The sequence below is a fragment of the Danio rerio genome, chromosome 15 (assembly GCF_049306965.1).
Source record: "Danio rerio strain Tuebingen ecotype United States chromosome 15, GRCz12tu, whole genome shotgun sequence".
Classification (NCBI taxonomy): domain Eukaryota; kingdom Metazoa; phylum Chordata; class Actinopteri; order Cypriniformes; family Danionidae; genus Danio; species Danio rerio.
Window position 1 is genome coordinate 17869423 of NC_133190.1, and position 16502 is coordinate 17885924.

The 16502-nt window shown below is 35.7% G+C and overlaps 1 protein-coding gene and 1 long non-coding RNA gene across 2 annotated transcripts in view; both read right to left on the reverse strand.

Annotated features, from left to right (window-relative positions):
- The window catches only part of LOC141377804 (uncharacterized), a 304437-nt gene that overhangs the window by 81388 nt on the left and 206547 nt on the right, over window positions 1-16502 (reverse strand). The window lies entirely within an intron of this gene.
- Window positions 6100-10313, reverse strand: proca1 (protein interacting with cyclin A1). The gene is made up of 4 exons (XM_009291571.5): window positions 9719-10313; window positions 9478-9610; window positions 7983-8117; window positions 6100-7887 (listed from the first exon to the last, which is right to left on the reverse strand). Exons 1-4 carry the CDS (start codon window positions 10233-10235, stop codon window positions 6483-6485), a joined length of 2190 nt encoding a protein of 729 aa, XP_009289846.1. The 5' UTR covers window positions 10236-10313; the 3' UTR covers window positions 6100-6482.

Sequence of the window (16502 nt, forward strand, 5' to 3'; positions counted from 1 at the left end):
CTCACACTTCTCAAACGATCCAGGAAACGGGCCTGGGCATGATTCGTATAGCATAGTGTGAGTACGCCCTCATTCTTTATTCTCGTGCTGCAGATGGTCAGTTTTTTCACTTACAAAATCTGCCATGTAAATAGCAAATGTGCTATAGCACGACACAACTGACTCTTAAAAGGAATGGGAAATGAGACTCTAATTGGTTTAATGCACATTATGCTCAAAACACACCCAAAACTCATTGAGAGATTGAGAACTGTATTTTTCCATCCTAAAAGTAGCACAAGTGGATTCAGACACACCCTTAATGCTTTTGTCCCATGAGCTTTAGACTTTGCACCTAGATCATTAAAATAAAGCAGCATCAATGTCAGCAACGGAGAGAATAATTTTAGGAGTTTTAGGATGCACAAATGAACACCATATCATGCATCTATTGACATTTTTAGTTTGTCACAGAGTCCTTTTGATATTTTGTGTGTTTTTTTTTTAACTCTGCCCCCTTTTGAAATTAAAGCAAGTCACCAATCATTTACCAATCAAATGACTCCTAAGCCACCATAAATGCCCTAGGTTTCATACCATAGTCATCTTCATTTTGAAAGATCCCCCTTCCACCCCTACTCCTCCTTTCCTAGATGGGTGGCTAGGTGGCCCAGTGGTTAGCACTGTTGCCTCACAGCAAAAACATCTTTGGTTGTGGTCATTACCAAACCAGCCGACGTTTAGAGTTTGCACATTCTCCCCATGCTCGAGTGGGTTTTCCCCAGGGTTCCCCAGTTTCCTCCCACCGTTCAAAAACATGCAACTTCTTAATTGACTAATCCAAATCGGCCCCATAGACATGCACTTAGTTAACTCTTAAGAGCAATCACTATCTGTTCATTAGTTACTACAGCAGGGGAGTTTCTTGAGATCTACCTGAGCTCAAACTCCCCTCTCATCTTACAACAGGAGGGAGCCCTGAGTTCTTATGAGCTCAGGGCTCTCTCCCGGGACAGCATGCCAAACAAGCTTTATTTCAATCATCAGCTAAGTGTGAGTTCTTGAAACATACACACACTCAGAGACTTATTTTACATCTTGTAAAATGGGGCATAATGTCTCCCCTTTTAGGAACACAAAGGATTTTTGAGAACAGTGGCATCACTGCAAAAACCCACTTTAATTTTTGTTGAAGGAAAGGCTGTTCTTCCAACAAATCTTCTTTAAGGAGTACATGAAATGTGTTTGACTGATATAATAGACATTCCGGGAAACACATGCTTACTATGAAATTAATCTGATTTGTCAGTTTAGCATGAGTAGAGCTATAAAAACAGAACCTGTAATCAACCGCTTGACCAAACTCAAGTTTCACTGTAGAATTAACATTATTTGATTTCTAATGTGTGTGTTTGTCCTACCAAATACCTCTTCACTCTTTCTGGTTTTTCTGGTTTTGTCCAGATAATCCGTGACAGCTACTGAATATAGAGAAGCACTGGAAGTACTGCCAGCGATTATCACGCCAACAGCAGAAAACAAAGGCTAAATAACTTAACTTGTCAAACATGGCTGAGTTGCTAAAAGAATCTGACACATTGCTTTCTTCTAAAAGCATGATATAGTAATGAAAGAGAGTGCGGCTTTTCACGGTGCAAATGGCAAATATTCAACTAATGACACTTGTGGCTCTGCAATGATTCCTCCCCATGCATGATTGGCATCTCAGAGAAATTACCTAGCAACCAGAAATGTGTTATGGCTGTAAGGGCTGAAGTGCTCATTGTTTCGCAGTTTAAAGGGATAATTCACCCCCCCCCCCCACCTCCCCAATAACCCCCCACCCCTCCCACCCCCAGAAAAATAAATTAATTAATCACAATCATGTAATTTTAAACCTTTATGAATTTCTTTTTTCGTTTGATCAAGTTGTTTTGATCGATGTTACAACTAAATATTATACAGCCATTGACTTAGTTGGAGTTACAGGTTTTCAGCATTTTGAATGATGAGTAAATGATGACAGAATTTTAAGATTTATGATGAACTATCTCTTTAAAATACAAGGCGCGTTAGAACTATCTCAGCAAGCATTTTTTCATTTTTAAAAGATGTCTAACAAAAGTCTAATAAATATTTATACATAGTTGTCTTGGCTAAAACAAGGCTAAACTTGGGCTGTCAGTGAAAATCTAATCGACATCTAAGAATTGGCCAAAACTAAACTAATCATCAAACAAACAGAAATGAATGACTACACATATAAAGTCTGTCTAATCTGTCTATTTGATGACTAGTCTAGTTTTCTTAGATGTCTATTAGATTTTCACTGACAGCCCAAGTTCAGCCTTGTTTTAGCCAAGCTGTTTCTGGGACCTTGCGTTAAACCAAACATGGCTGGATTTATTGTCGTTTTTAGCCACTTTTCATATTTTTCCCCCATTGGCATTGATTTAAGTTTCACTGCATGACCTGTCTCAGCATGTGGACAGATTGTGCAGTTACTCAGCAAAAGCCTCTTGTTCTCATGGGAACACGGTCCCGCCCTCTTAACCCCATTTCCATGACCGTAACAGCACGAAACGCCGCAGAATCAATCGCGAATTGTCTTTTATGCTTTGTAAGTGATACTATTGTACTGTTTTTGGAATGTATATTATTTCATAATGCCTACACCCTGTGAATGCTGGATTATTATTCCATGTCTGGGAACCAGGGAGCTGGTATGAGAATCCACATTGTTCTCATGTGTTCGGTCTGAAACTGCTGAGTACAGCAGGGTCAAGGAGGAGGAAGTTGGAGTGATGCAAAATGGTGTGATGTTCTGGTCAGGCCACAATATGAATAAATTTGGGTGGTCCTTATTTGGAGTAATGGAACTCCCACATTAGTCTCCTTTGAGGTCGGCTAAAGCATTTCTGTGAATACATGTTGCATTGTTGTTACTTTTTGTGGCTATTGAAATATTCTGATAAATCAGACACCTTTAAAAACAAGTGCACTCACGGAAATAAAGGTATGAGAGCTGTCACTGGGGTGGTAACTTTTCAAAAGGTACGAGTTTGTAGGGTCCTTATTAATACCTCAAGGGTACATATTAGCACCTAAAAATTACAAAGATGTATCTCTTGAAAATTGTAGGTACTAACATAAAACTTTGAGGTACCAATATGGACCCTTTAAGTACAAAAGTGTATGTTTTGAAAATGTACCACCCCAGTTACAGCTCTCGTACCTTTACTTCTGAGAGTGTGCCATTGATTGTTCCATAAAATATATCAATGGAAGCTTTGATTTCACTAACATTCTTGAAAATGTTCTTCAAAAAAAGTTTGTTAATTTAAGAACTGTTCACTTAAAGCAATAATTTACCAGAAATGAACATTTCCTCATTATTTGCTCACACTTTTATGAATTTCTTTCCTCTGTTGAACACAAATCAAGATATTATGAAGACATTTGAAAAGCAGCTAGCGTTTACTTATATAGGAACAAATGTGTGAAGTCAATGGCTGCTGCTCTCCTATATACACATTCAGATATAAAGGTATGAGAGCTGTCTTTGGGGTAAAACCATTTCAAAAGGTGCACAATTGTACTTAAAAGGTCTATATTAGTACCTCAAAGGTGTATATTAGTATCTAAAAAGAACACTTATGCACTTATTAGGTACTAATATGTTCCCTTGAGGTATTAATAAAGACCCTTTTAGGGTTGCACGGTTTACCGGTGCTATGATAGTATCACGATACTATGGCTCGAAAATACTGGCGATTGTTTGTAAATGGTACACTGCACAAAATGTTTTTCCTACTTAGATTTTTTGTCTGGTTTCGAATCCAAATATCTAAAAATTCTTAAATCAAGAAGCATTTTCTAGACAAGCAAAACATTGTATTTTTTCAAGAAATAATATGGCAAAATTAAGTAAGTTTTTCCTTAAAACAAGCAAAACAATCCACCAATGGGGTAAGAAAAACAATCTTGTTTTTCCTTTCGACATTTTTTTGCTTACCCTTTTGGCAGATTATTTTGCTCTTTTTAAAGAAAAACTCACCTAATATTGGCAAGACAAGACAATATGTTTTGCTTGTCTTGAAAATGCTTGATTACATTTTTTTAGATATTTAGACCAGCAACAAGACAAAAAACTAAGTAATAAAAGCATGTTTTGTGGTAAATATGAAAAAATATGTGGAAAAGTCACCATGTTTTAGTAGTCTGTGGAGCCCTTTAAGATTGCCAAACTCTGTAGAATTTGCACCTTTTATGGTAGCTTATTAAGCGTTTTCTAATGCTACAGTTTGAAGTCACATCTGAATCTGTTCATTTGTGTTCCTGTTAATATGATTTAGAAGCAACTACAATCGTGACAATCTCTTTAAAAGAACGACTCACAAAGAGAATTTTGAATTACTTTGAATAGTTACCTGATAAGGCTGAAAAAAAGATGAAAACTCCAAAATTGCAACAGGAAACATTGAAAAATGTTTGACATCTTCATTTAACCTAATTTTGTTGGCAAACATCCACTTCTGTAACAGATTTAATTCGATATAATTTGTATCGGGGCAACACGGTGGCGCAGTCGGTAACACAATCCCCTCACAGCAAGAAGGTCGCTGGATCGAGCCCCGGCTGGGTCAGTTAGCATTTCTGTGTGGAGTTTGCATGTACTCCCGTGTTTGCATGGGTTTCCTCTGGGTGCTCAGGTTTTCCCCACAGTCCAAGGACATGACAGGTGAACTGAGTAGGCTAAATTGTCGGTAGTGTATGAGTGTGAATGGATGTTTCCCAGTGATGGGTTGCAGCTGGAAGGGCATCTGCTGCGTAAAACATATGCTGAATAAGTTGGCAGACCCATAATTAATAAAGAGACTCTGCTGAAAAGAAAATGATTGAATAAATAATTTGTATCTTTATTTTAATGGGGTATTTTATTTTTGGTCAGTTATCTACAAAATAAACTAAAATAATTAATTAATTGTAGGTAAAGTGGGGTGCAAATAATACTTTTTGGCCTTAAGGGAATCATTATTAAATTCAAGTAGGCCTATTATAACATAAAATATAGTACTTTTGACACTTTTCTTTATAATTTGAGTTATGAAATACAGTATTGCAATACTACTTGGTATCATGATACTTCAGCTGGTATAGTATTGTAAGATTAACTAATGGTATCACAACAACCCCTTTAGTTACAAATGTGTACTCTACCTTTTAAAAAGGAAACCACCCCAGTGATAGCTCTGGTACCTTTATTTCTGAAAGTCTACTCATAAATTATCTTCCTTTGTGTTCAACAGAAGAAAGAAACTTTTGGGACAATTTTAAAACCATTGACATCATTTAAATTTTAACTATCCTTTAAAGATTTTACGTGGAACCAAACATGTTCTCTTTGATATCACCCTTGCAACCTTAAATGTTTAGGATCATATGCTTGTTTAAATGACCCTGACATAATAGTTCAAGTCTTAATTAGTAGATTAGATTCCTCCATACTCCTTTATTTGCACCATTATTGCATGGCCGGACCTTAAAATAATTTTGAATATATCTGAAACCATTCCCAGTGATGGGTTGTAGCTGGAAGGGCATCCACTGCATAAAACATATGCTGGATAAGTTGGCGGTTCAGTCTGCTGTGTCAACCCCTGATTAATAAAGGGACTAAGCCAAAAAAAAAAACGAATGAACATCTGAAACCAGCTTGCATCACTGTAACACTGCGACTTTAATTATGTACATCGTCCTCTGCAGACAATTCTGGCTCACTTTCCAAAAGGAGCATGTGAGGATCAGCTGATGGGAGATTTGAGTTCAGCATTTCAATACTGATTTAAAGTTGGAGGGTGGGAGAGGCACCTAAACCAGATTATCCTTTGAGAAGAATGTGACCCTTTCTGCTTAAGTCCATTGGCACAGGCCTAGGAAGGACAAAGTCTGCTCTAGAACAAAGACTGTCATAAATGTTCTGCAGGTACTTGGGTTCGTTTTTTTTCAAGGAGGGCAAATAATCAGGTTACCTGGAAATACACTCAAAACTATTAAAAAACAAAACCCGTATTGTGTAGCGGAGGAATGTTTTCTTAAACCACACTTTAGGAGAACCACCAGTGCTCATATTTACTTTATTCGGCAATCATGTCGAGAAACAAATGCTTCTCAAGAATTGATCTGATTTGTCAGTTTAGCATCAGCAGAGCTATAAAAACAGAAGATAAAAACATGCAGTTTATTAAAAACATCATATCGGATGACAGTGTTTCGGATCAACCATGTTCCATGTTCCAACCATGTTCCTGGAGGACCACCAGCTCTGCACATTTTCTGTGTCTCCTTAACCAAACACACCTGATTCAGATCTTCAGCTCAGTAGTCGAGACTGAAAAACCTTTAAGAGGTGTGACAGAGAAAGGAGGCATGCAAAACATACAGAGTTGGTGGCCCTCCAGGAACGTGCTTGAGAAACACTGTCCTAGAAGATGAGGTGATCTTCACTCTCTCTTAACTTTTCCATGCTTTTCTCCTGCTCCTCTCTCTCTGCTTCTCTTCACTTTGGTCTTTCCAAGTCTGCGGGGAGGCATGGACGGAGTGTTAGTCTGTAGATTAGGAATCACTGTATGTACCTCCGGGTCCTTTAACTGAAACTCATTGTCCTTTTCGATTAGTGTCGGCAGGGGTGTCGTGTCTGCAACATCAGGCAAAACGGCTTCGTAGCAGATTTTGATGACACGCCGCCCTCGCTTGATGTCCTTCGAACTCTGTTGTGCATTTTCAAGATTGTCCAATCCCAGTCTCTCTTGCAAGTCAGTCGGTTCAACAGTGCTTGTGGACAATAGAGGGTCTTCAGAGGTAGATTCACGAGGGAGTTCTTCGTTAGAGGAAGCAATGACTTTCCTTTGTCTCTTTCTTCCCTCTCTCTGCCTTGGTGTTTTGGATTTAACAGGTGTTCCTACTAGTCCCTTTTCGTCCGTGTACTGTGTACTTTGTGTCACCTCCAGTGTAATGGGGCTCTCTGTGGTTGATGTTGCAAGGCTAGCACCTTCGGGCGCACTTACTGAAAGTGTTTCTTCTTTGAAATAAGCTTGGGAAACTTCTGTGGAAGGATTGTTTTTTCTTTGCTTTTTCTTTCCGCCTCTTTGTCTTAGCTTGGCTCTGTTCTTTTCACGGCTGGCGGGGGTAATGTGATCTCTAGGTGAGGGAGAAACCAACTCAGTGTCATTTACTTGCCTGTACTCAAGAATCTCTGGATCTTTACCAGTCTTCACTAAGGATTGATCAGCATCCCGATTATCATTCGACCTTTGAGGATCATCCCTCATCATCTTATTAGAAAGCGCCCCATTTCCTACTGCGTCTAGCTCGCTGTTCATGAAATTGTTTTCTTTTACGCTTAATTGATTTGTGTTTGGTGTTTCCTCCATGTAGTTGTTCTTACCCATGACTTCTTCATTTGGATTTGTCGCACCGGACGCACCTTCATCGACTTTTAACACAGCATCAAGTTTTTTATTCTTCTTCCTGCCTTTACCCTTGCCCCTTTTCTTCTTGTTCTCCTTTTTCTTTTTGCCAGAGGTTTTCTTCTTCTTCTTCTCTGACGTCTGAGTTTCTCCTTTCCCTGCATCTGTGGATGAGCTTTGAGAGGTGGAGACTGTGGCGAGCACTTTAATGAAATCCTCTGCGGCCGTCACCACATTTGTAAGCGAGGGCTCCTCGGGACTCGTGGTCTTTGGGAACGTTGACTCTGTTGTGCTTTCAGTCTTGTTCTGCATCTCTTTGTCTGACTGCTTTCCCTTGAGAGGAGCGAGAGTCAGTACGTCAATGACATCAATACCCCCGAAGTCATACGGGATTGATTCTTTAATCACTGCAACAGGAACTCTTTCATACTTTTTACACCTTCATGATAGAGAGGACAAACAAAAGTTTCATGAATGTTTTTTCAAGGGTATGCTTGAGTTTAATCCTAAATATTAAATCGATTTGATACTTACACACCATACCAGTGGCGCTCAACACACTGCTCTTCAAATGAAAACTCGAAGCAAGGCACTTCGATCACATTAAAGAAAGCTTGTCCAACCACTCGGGAGGAGGTGTCATTGACGAGCCTCAGGCATTCTTTTAAGCTGAAAGAGGCAGATATAAAAGTCTGTATAAATATGAAGATGGCTTGAAAATATCAGATTTCTTTAAAGCTTTTTAAATATAGATTAGCTAATATCAATTTTATTTGAAAACACTCCAACTCTTTTTGTTCTACCTGATTTAACTTATTCATTTAGTTTTGGTTTAACCTACACTATTAATAAATACTGCAAATATGTATGTATTTATTTTGTTTTATATTTTTTTTGCAGCAGCAACACAATAAATGAACCATTTTGGTTTCCTCAAATAACCTTTTAGAACAGGCATACAAACTTTTTTGTATGAAGAGCCAAACACCAAATCTCATTGATAGCCGTGGGCCGAAGATAAATATACCATTATATAACCTGCCATGGGTAATTTCCTAATTCATATAATTTTTTTCATATGATTAAAAAAATAGAAAACTATACTTTGAATTGTATTAACTAATGCAAAATCAATTTTTAAATGATAACTTATTGCAATAAAACATAAACAATCATATTTATAACACAGTGGAGTTCAATGCTGAACACACTAGCCAAGCAGAATCTGCCTTTGCCTTGATTCACTCACCAAAGTCTCTGCATTGTCCTCTATCCGTTTTATGTACATTTCAAACTAAATCTGATTACCTTACATTTCAATTGAAACTTTTAATTTCAGATAGCCTTTTTTGTAGCTTAACAGTAAAACAAAGAAATAAAATTGTACATCTAAACCTCTTTCAGATGGGAAGGGGGGCCAAATCAAAGGTTACCATGCCAACTTTGGCCAGCGGGCCCTAGTTTGGGCATGTCTGTTTTAGAGAATGGTTCCTAAAATAACAATTTTTGTAAGAGTAAAGAAAGTTTTAATCTACAGTAACACCATAAAGAATCTATTATGCAGTAAAAAGCCTCAGTTGATGTTAAAGACTCTTTATGAAACATCCAATGCCAATTAAAACCATCCAAAATATCTTCCTATAACAATATATTGTCCTTAAAATGTTTATTTTTCATTGTAGGTAGTTAGCGTCAGGATTTCTCATAACTAAATCCCCCTGTTCTCCATCCACACTGTAAAAAAAAAATATATATATGAGTCTATTCAACTTATGAGTCTATTCAACTTATATTATGTTAAACTGACTTAGAACAGCTTGTGTAACTTTACAATCAAGTTAAAACACGATTAACTTTTAATTAATTAGTTAAAAACATATGCTGTCAGGATTAATTGATCATATTGTTTACAGTGCACGAAAGAGTCATTTTAAAATATGGTAATTAATATGTCCCATCATAAAGTATGTTGTAATAACAGCGGCATTAGTAAATTTGATTACACACAGCTCGTACACATTCAACTTACGCATTGTCGCAGTCACAATGGCTGAGTGAGTGCCATTTAAAGTTGGTATATCCATAGTTGGAGGAGAACGCATGGATGACATATGGGCAGTGATCGTGAACGCGGCAACATCTGTCAGTCTCTTCGAACTCGCCTGGGAAAAAAATAGATCAAATGAAACTTGATAATCACCCTTCTAAAACTAAAGTCCGAGATTAAAATGATAATTATAATGCACAAATAAGTAGCTTAGTCAACTCACCCAGCTGCTCATAATGATCTGCGATGTTTCCAGCACCACACCAAAGAGTGCCAGGATAAGTGAAGCCTCGCTTGGTTCGCGTCTTCTTGTTGCTCGCCTCTTTCACTTGTTTTGTCGTCGGTATCACATTCTTGGCTCCTTTTGATCTCAGCTTGTTACAGTTCGCCTTCGCTTCGGACACCCCAGTCAAGCTCATCTTCAGGTCGGAGCTCATTTGGTTTCTTAGGCCAAGTCTGCAGACATGCATAAAGGATTTGACCTGCATTTGGTTTTGGATGACTGAGCAGTCGAGCAGGCGCCCCTCGGAGTCATGCACAGAGCGGACCTCTTCTGCCCCATCGGTGACCTGATGGAGGTGGTACTCTCCTACAACTGAACTTTTGGCGCAAAGAGTGTTGTTGAGCATGTAAAAGAGCTCCTTGCTCTCCTTTTCGGCATCTAAAGTCTGGCTCAAGAACTCTCCTTTAACAAAGTTTCTGTCTAGATAAGACAGAAAAACGAAAAACACGGACCACATCGCGGCGGGCGGCACTTTCAGCACCACAGAGCGTCAGACAGCACCGCAAGCTCTCCTGAGTCCTGACCAGCGACTGCCGGCTTCTTTCACACTGCCTATTAATATATTGCCAGTCAATAATGGGAGGGGTCTGTCATTTAATTAACTCTTTCCTCCTCCAGTGAACTTGAATACCCCTTGTGCATCTGTTTCCTCCTCCTGGCGTCTTTATGGCAAGTGAACAATGTGCAGTGATTTCCAAATGGACACTTTATGCGTGTGTAAAACCCTAAAGGGCAAATGCTCTTAATTTCTAAGAGGAATTTTGCATGGCAAATGGATGTTTTATTGCTTTATTCCAATTCGATGCATTTTTAGAATCACATTTTGTATTATTTTATTATTTTTCTGATTAAGCACAAAATAAAACATCATACTGAACGCAAAAAGTATTCAAGGCAAATAGAAGCATAATGTAGAAATTAAACAAGAAAATATTGAGATGTGGGAAAAGTGATTTAAAATAAATAAAAGGTCGTTTTTCCCATTAAAAGAGTACAAATTTAACTATCTTTCATTGCGCAAAAGATTCTTTATAGTGAAAAAACTGTTCTTGAAATTTTTTTAGAAAAAAAATTCACAGAAATGAGAATTTAAAGATGTTTTTCGTGGCTTTAATATAAAATTCACTTTTAGAACATTTATTTTAAAAGTCGGGTTTTTAAATCAGTCCAAGGCACTCGAAAAATGTGGGAAAATATTATAAAAGCCTTCATTCACATGGATATTCGTTAAAACTGTACCATGCGTAAAATTGCATGTTTTGTTTTATACCACAAAAGTTAAAGTCCGAGAACGCTTAAAGATTGCACCAATTCGTTCCTCGATGAATTTTCATTATGATCTGTATTGAATACTCCATTTACCACTATGTAAAACAGGCTCTCTATCTCACAGCGTAGGCCTATATGTTTTGTTTTAAATGCCATTAAAATATATAGCATAATACTGAAATCACATATTTTCAAGTACTTTCGATCCTTTTAAATTCCTCAAGTGCGAAAAAAAATTCTGTATCTATGACAATAATATAATAGAATATTTCTTAACAAAATGCAAAACCCTTATTAATGCATGCTCCTTTTAATCAAATCGTTATTGCACATGCATGCGAATATGTTCATAATGGGATAGATGTAATGGATATCTGTGTGTCTGACCGCTAGTAACCCCATCGCTCCCCACACCTCGAGATTTTTTCTTTGGTGACGCAGCAAGGAGGAGGTTCCTTTGGCGCTTTCCATAGTAACAAGAGATGGGGTGATTCTTCCGACCCAACGAGATTGGGCATTCTAATTTCACAAAAGAAATGGGTAGTGACCTAATTTGGAACAGTGGGCTTTTTCAGTGCAGACCAATCAAGATCTCCATGTAGTTATACAGAACATCAGTCAGTGTCTTTTCCTATGGTTACATGGATCTTAATGTTCGGACTCTTAACAGATGCAGGCGCCAGGAAAGCGAACAGGCGGAATTTGAGAAGAGAATGCACGTTTGTTTATAAGTAAATATGTTTGAAATTGTACATGATTGTTGCGAGCAAGCAATAAAATATTGTGATAATTCTGTTGCTGCATTTCTTTCAGAGAAACAAAAATATATTTATTATTAGGCTACTATTTAAAATATGTAAATATTTTATCATATTTTGCCTGTATAGCCTACCTAATAATATTTGGTGTAAACCGTTTAAAGGGTTTTACAAAAAAAAAAAAAAAAAAAAAAAACTGAAGTATCATATAAAAGAGGGATTGAGCATGTGTAAGTACAAATGCAAAATATTTACGGTCGCGGCTTTCAGAAAGTCCCCCAACAGTGGGCTTTGGCAAAGAAATCGGATTGGTGGGGGAGGAAACAACTGATGTAAAATCACCAGAGGCAACATGCGACATTGTTAGAAAATCCGTCCCTTGTATTATTAAAAACTTGTGCCAGGATACTAATCACTCCGTGCTCCACATACCTGACGAATTGTTTATTTTTTGCACACATTTAGCCTACCTAATTTCTGGTAACATTACATGTAACAAAAAACCCTTTAAATCTTGACATTTAAGCTTAAAACTGCGTAAATTACATGTATTTGCATGAAAATTACGGGTTAGATCTTTGGATTGTGTGGATAAGGCTATAGTCCTACAAAATTAGTTGCAGTGCAATGGAAACATGTTTATCCACTTTGCACAATATAACTGTTAATATTGCTTAGGCTTTTCCCCCTCCAGCATAAAAAAGCAATGCACTGAAAAATATTAATAATTAAGCGAGCAAAAGTCAAATTTAATAAATCAAAGTTAGTGCAAACCTACTTTAAGAAGAAAGTTTAACCGTTGTGTGTAATTGTTACTCTTTGTTAATATTTATTTAACCAATTCCTGATTATTTATTTTTCTGATTATTTATATTGATTTTCACTGCTATAAATTTCATTAGCCTGCTCAACCACAATGGTGAGTGAAAGAACCACATTGTGTGAAATATGTCTTATTATTAGGGCAAAATGGAGTGACTCTAAACCTGCACGTTTAACCAGTCTTTCTGAATCCGGCACATCTGTTTGCAATTTGCTGATATCGCGGAAATTTCTTTAGTAGTATAACTCCAGTGCTGGGCTCATTTTATGTGATAATGCGAAGGCATAAGGAAAGGGCATCCTCCTATTAGTTAGTCCCACTCACATACTCTAATTAGGTTATTGGTCAATTCTAAAAACACATCGAAACCTTGACATTATTCATGTTTTTGCATTTTAACAGAGAAAATGTTGCGCAGAAATCACTTGGCTGCTGTCCAGCACATCGGAGACCCCTACATATGGCAAGCTGTTTTAACATTTAATCTACTACAATCTATTTTCGTGCTACTAGTGCTTTTTAGGCTGTCTGTCAAGGGCGTAGTTCTTGATATTGGTGGTGACATCCATCTCTAGAGCGTATGCATTGAAAAGCAGAAAGTCTGTTTCACGTTTTCAAAAAACACGAATAAACAACTTAATAATATAAATGAAACACTTCATAATACAAATAACAATCCTGTCCCATGCTACAAAAGTCACTTTACATGATTTTACTGCAGTCGGGCTTTGAGGAAGTAAGAATGTTGAGAAAGAGGTGTGTAACGCAATTTAACAGTTTTATACTGATTATTGTTTTTCATAATAGTGGAGGCCAAAATTAAAACCAAATTTCAATTGATTTCACAGCCTTCGTTAATAGTATTACAGTGAACTTGTAGCAAACTTGACTTTGTGCACATAGGTTACTAAGGGTTAACGAAGCATTATTTTATGTTAAAGTCAATTAAATTATTGGTAGGGACATTTCAGTAGTAGATATAGGGACATGTCAACTTATTCTTTTTTCTAACAAAAACATTTTTATTATAAAAAGATCCCAATATTACACTCAAAATTCAACAATTATTTTGTTATTTTAATTGGTGTCTAACATTGTGTGTCTTATTTCTAACACCCTTACAACCTCGCTGTGTTGTGTTTTCCTCAAAACTGGTTAGCAGTCAATCTTTCAAAATGGTTTCAACTTTTAGCCTAGAAGACAGTAATCACAACAGTTTAAGATTTTACATACACACGTTCACAAATTTTTAAATATAGTATAATAAAAAGTATGAGTATAATAAAAATACTTTTATTCTGCAAAAATGGTTTTCTTCTGTGTTTCACATCCAAATTTCACTAAAGTTTTTTAATAGTTGCAGGAAGACGTCTGCCGACGCTGTAGTGAAAACTTGGCAGCATGCCATGGTTAGCCCACGTCACTTTGTGCCCCACGCCACCCTATATTTTCTTAATTTTACATTTCTTCAGGTAGGACCTACTCAAGCTTTCCTTTAGGTATGCTAGTTTCTTTCTAATGGATTTTAATAGTGAATAACTGCTCTTTTTTTTTTTTTTTTTTTTTTGTATTTTAGTTATCACTTTTATAAGTTATTTCCAAACTGTAATATCTTACAGAATACTCAGCTTTATTATTTAAAAGTAAGCCCTAACTTTAAAGATTTTCATCCACTTCAGAGTTTATGTATATATATTCAGGGGCTGGCCTGGTGATTCGGGGGCCCTAAGCAATTCCAGGTACGGGACTCTACACTGTTAGCCCTTACTGTAGATTATGCAGTAAATAACTGTAAAATAGCCAGTGTTTTGCTATAATTAAAATAACAACAACTGTATTTTACTGTAAAACAAGCAGGATTTGAATGACATTTTGTAGTGTGTAAAAATGTATGTAGCCATTACAGACAGTAACTGTGATAACAAATGGTAAATTACTGTTCAACCACTGTCCCATTTTACTCTGATACCTTTATTGTGATATATATATAGAATAGTGCATTTATCTTAATGCAGAAAACAATGATTTACACATTGACACACACATACACAGGATGTCTCTCTTCTTCTAAACACAAATATGTAAAAAATAAATAAATCAGAATGTGTTGGCTTTTTAAGGAAGCCTTAAAGATTCTTTACATTACAAGCCTACTTACATTACTTTCATTTAAGTATAATATTTCATTGGATATTGCCTATTACCATAACGTACAGATGCTAACTGTGTAATGTGTCTTTTTGGCAAACAAGCAGATTTTATGCACATAAAAATCATTAAATTCCAATCTTCTCAGTTAGGTAGCTAATGTGCACCGGAATCATCACAGGGATTCGTAAACCTCTACTGTCACGTCCCAGGTTGTGAATTTGTTGCTAAGTATTTTTCAGAGCTTTGTGTCCAACTGTGAATTCATAAGGATAATTTATTTTTGTTTTGTTTTTATAATTAATTTAAACTTTTTTTTATTGAGAACTGATGTGAGCCTGTTTTTGACAAATGTTTCTAACCTTATCTAGAGTAAATATGTGTGTGCTTTCTATTGATATACATTTTTTTTTTTTATTTGAAACAAAAACAAAAAAATAAGTGTTTTGTTTTCTTTTGGATCTTTTTATGTTTTAAGCATTAATTTCACTTCCAAATTTTTTTTGAAGTAAGTAAAAGTGGTATTTGTAGAATAAAGTTTTTTTTTTTTTTTAAATAAATGCATAAGTCAGGTTATTTGTTTTGTTTTTTATTACTACAGGTTTTGTACAACATGAGGATCAGTGCTGAACGATTGTTGATTTTTTAGCTTTAGATGGAGTTTGTTAATTTATATTGCTTTTTATTGAATATGTAATTGTGATAAATGTTGGCAGTTGCTTAAATGTTGTCAAACTCAGTTCTAAATAGTTTTTTTTTTTTTTTGTAAATAAACTGCATGTAAAATATATTGTAAGTGGAACCCTTAAAATTAAATACAATATATTTGCAAAATAAAAAGCAAGCTCACAAACTATACAGTTTAGCCATAGTTGTGATTAGATTTGAATATTTGCATGTGCAGTACAGAAGGAGTGTTTCACTATTTATGGGTCCCCTGGTTTAGAAAATAAGTAATAACGTTAAAATCTTAGTGGTTATAGACAGATTTTACAACATATGACCGAAAAATTATAAAATAGCTTTAAGATGATTAATTTAGGCTTCTTGGCATTGGTCGGGGCCCCTATTTATTTAGGTTTGGGGTCAGTATATTATTTCTAAAATAAGCTTTAAAATAAGCTTCTCCTGCTCACCAAGGCTGCATTTATTTGATCAAAAATACAATAAAAATTGTACAATTTTGCAAAAATTGTAAAAAGCCTATTGATCCTGGTGAAGACGCTGTTATGTCTTTCTGAATCCGGCACATCTGTTTAGCTTCTTAAGGTAAGTGCTGATATTACAGAAAGATATTATCTTATGAAATATATAAATAAATATATATATATATATATATATATATATATATATATATATATATATATATATATATATATATATATATATATATATATATATTAAATATAATTTATATTATATCATAGATTTTTAAATGCATTTGAAAATAAGCTTCTCTTGCAACCAAGACTGCATTTATTTTTAACAAAAATACAGTAAAAATTGTAAGATGTTATCCCACTATAAAATAACTATTCAAAAGTAGTTTATAATTAAATTATTCCAGTGATTTTAAAAATGAATTTGCAGCTTAATTTCTCTAATCTTCAGTCACGTGATCCTTCAGAAATAACTCTAATGATAATTATTATTGTTATTATTATTTAATTTTAATAGTAGTAAAACCAGTAAAGACTAATAATTTCATTTGAAAATACATACAATA

Bases quoted from the DNA above. Each gene is read 5' to 3' on its own strand.
- proca1 (XM_009291571.5), bottom strand. From the start codon at position 10,235: ATGTGGTCCGTGTTTTTCGTTTTTCTGTCTTATCTAGACAGAAACTTT. The intron at 9,611-9,718 runs GTGAGTTGACTA...TTTTTTTCCCAG, and splicing joins AGATCATTATGAGCAGCTGG to GCGAGTTCGAAGAGACTGAC. The intron at 7,888-7,982 runs GTAAGTATCAAA...TCTATCATGAAG, and splicing joins GAGCGCCACTGGTATGGTGT to GTGTAAAAAGTATGAAAGAG.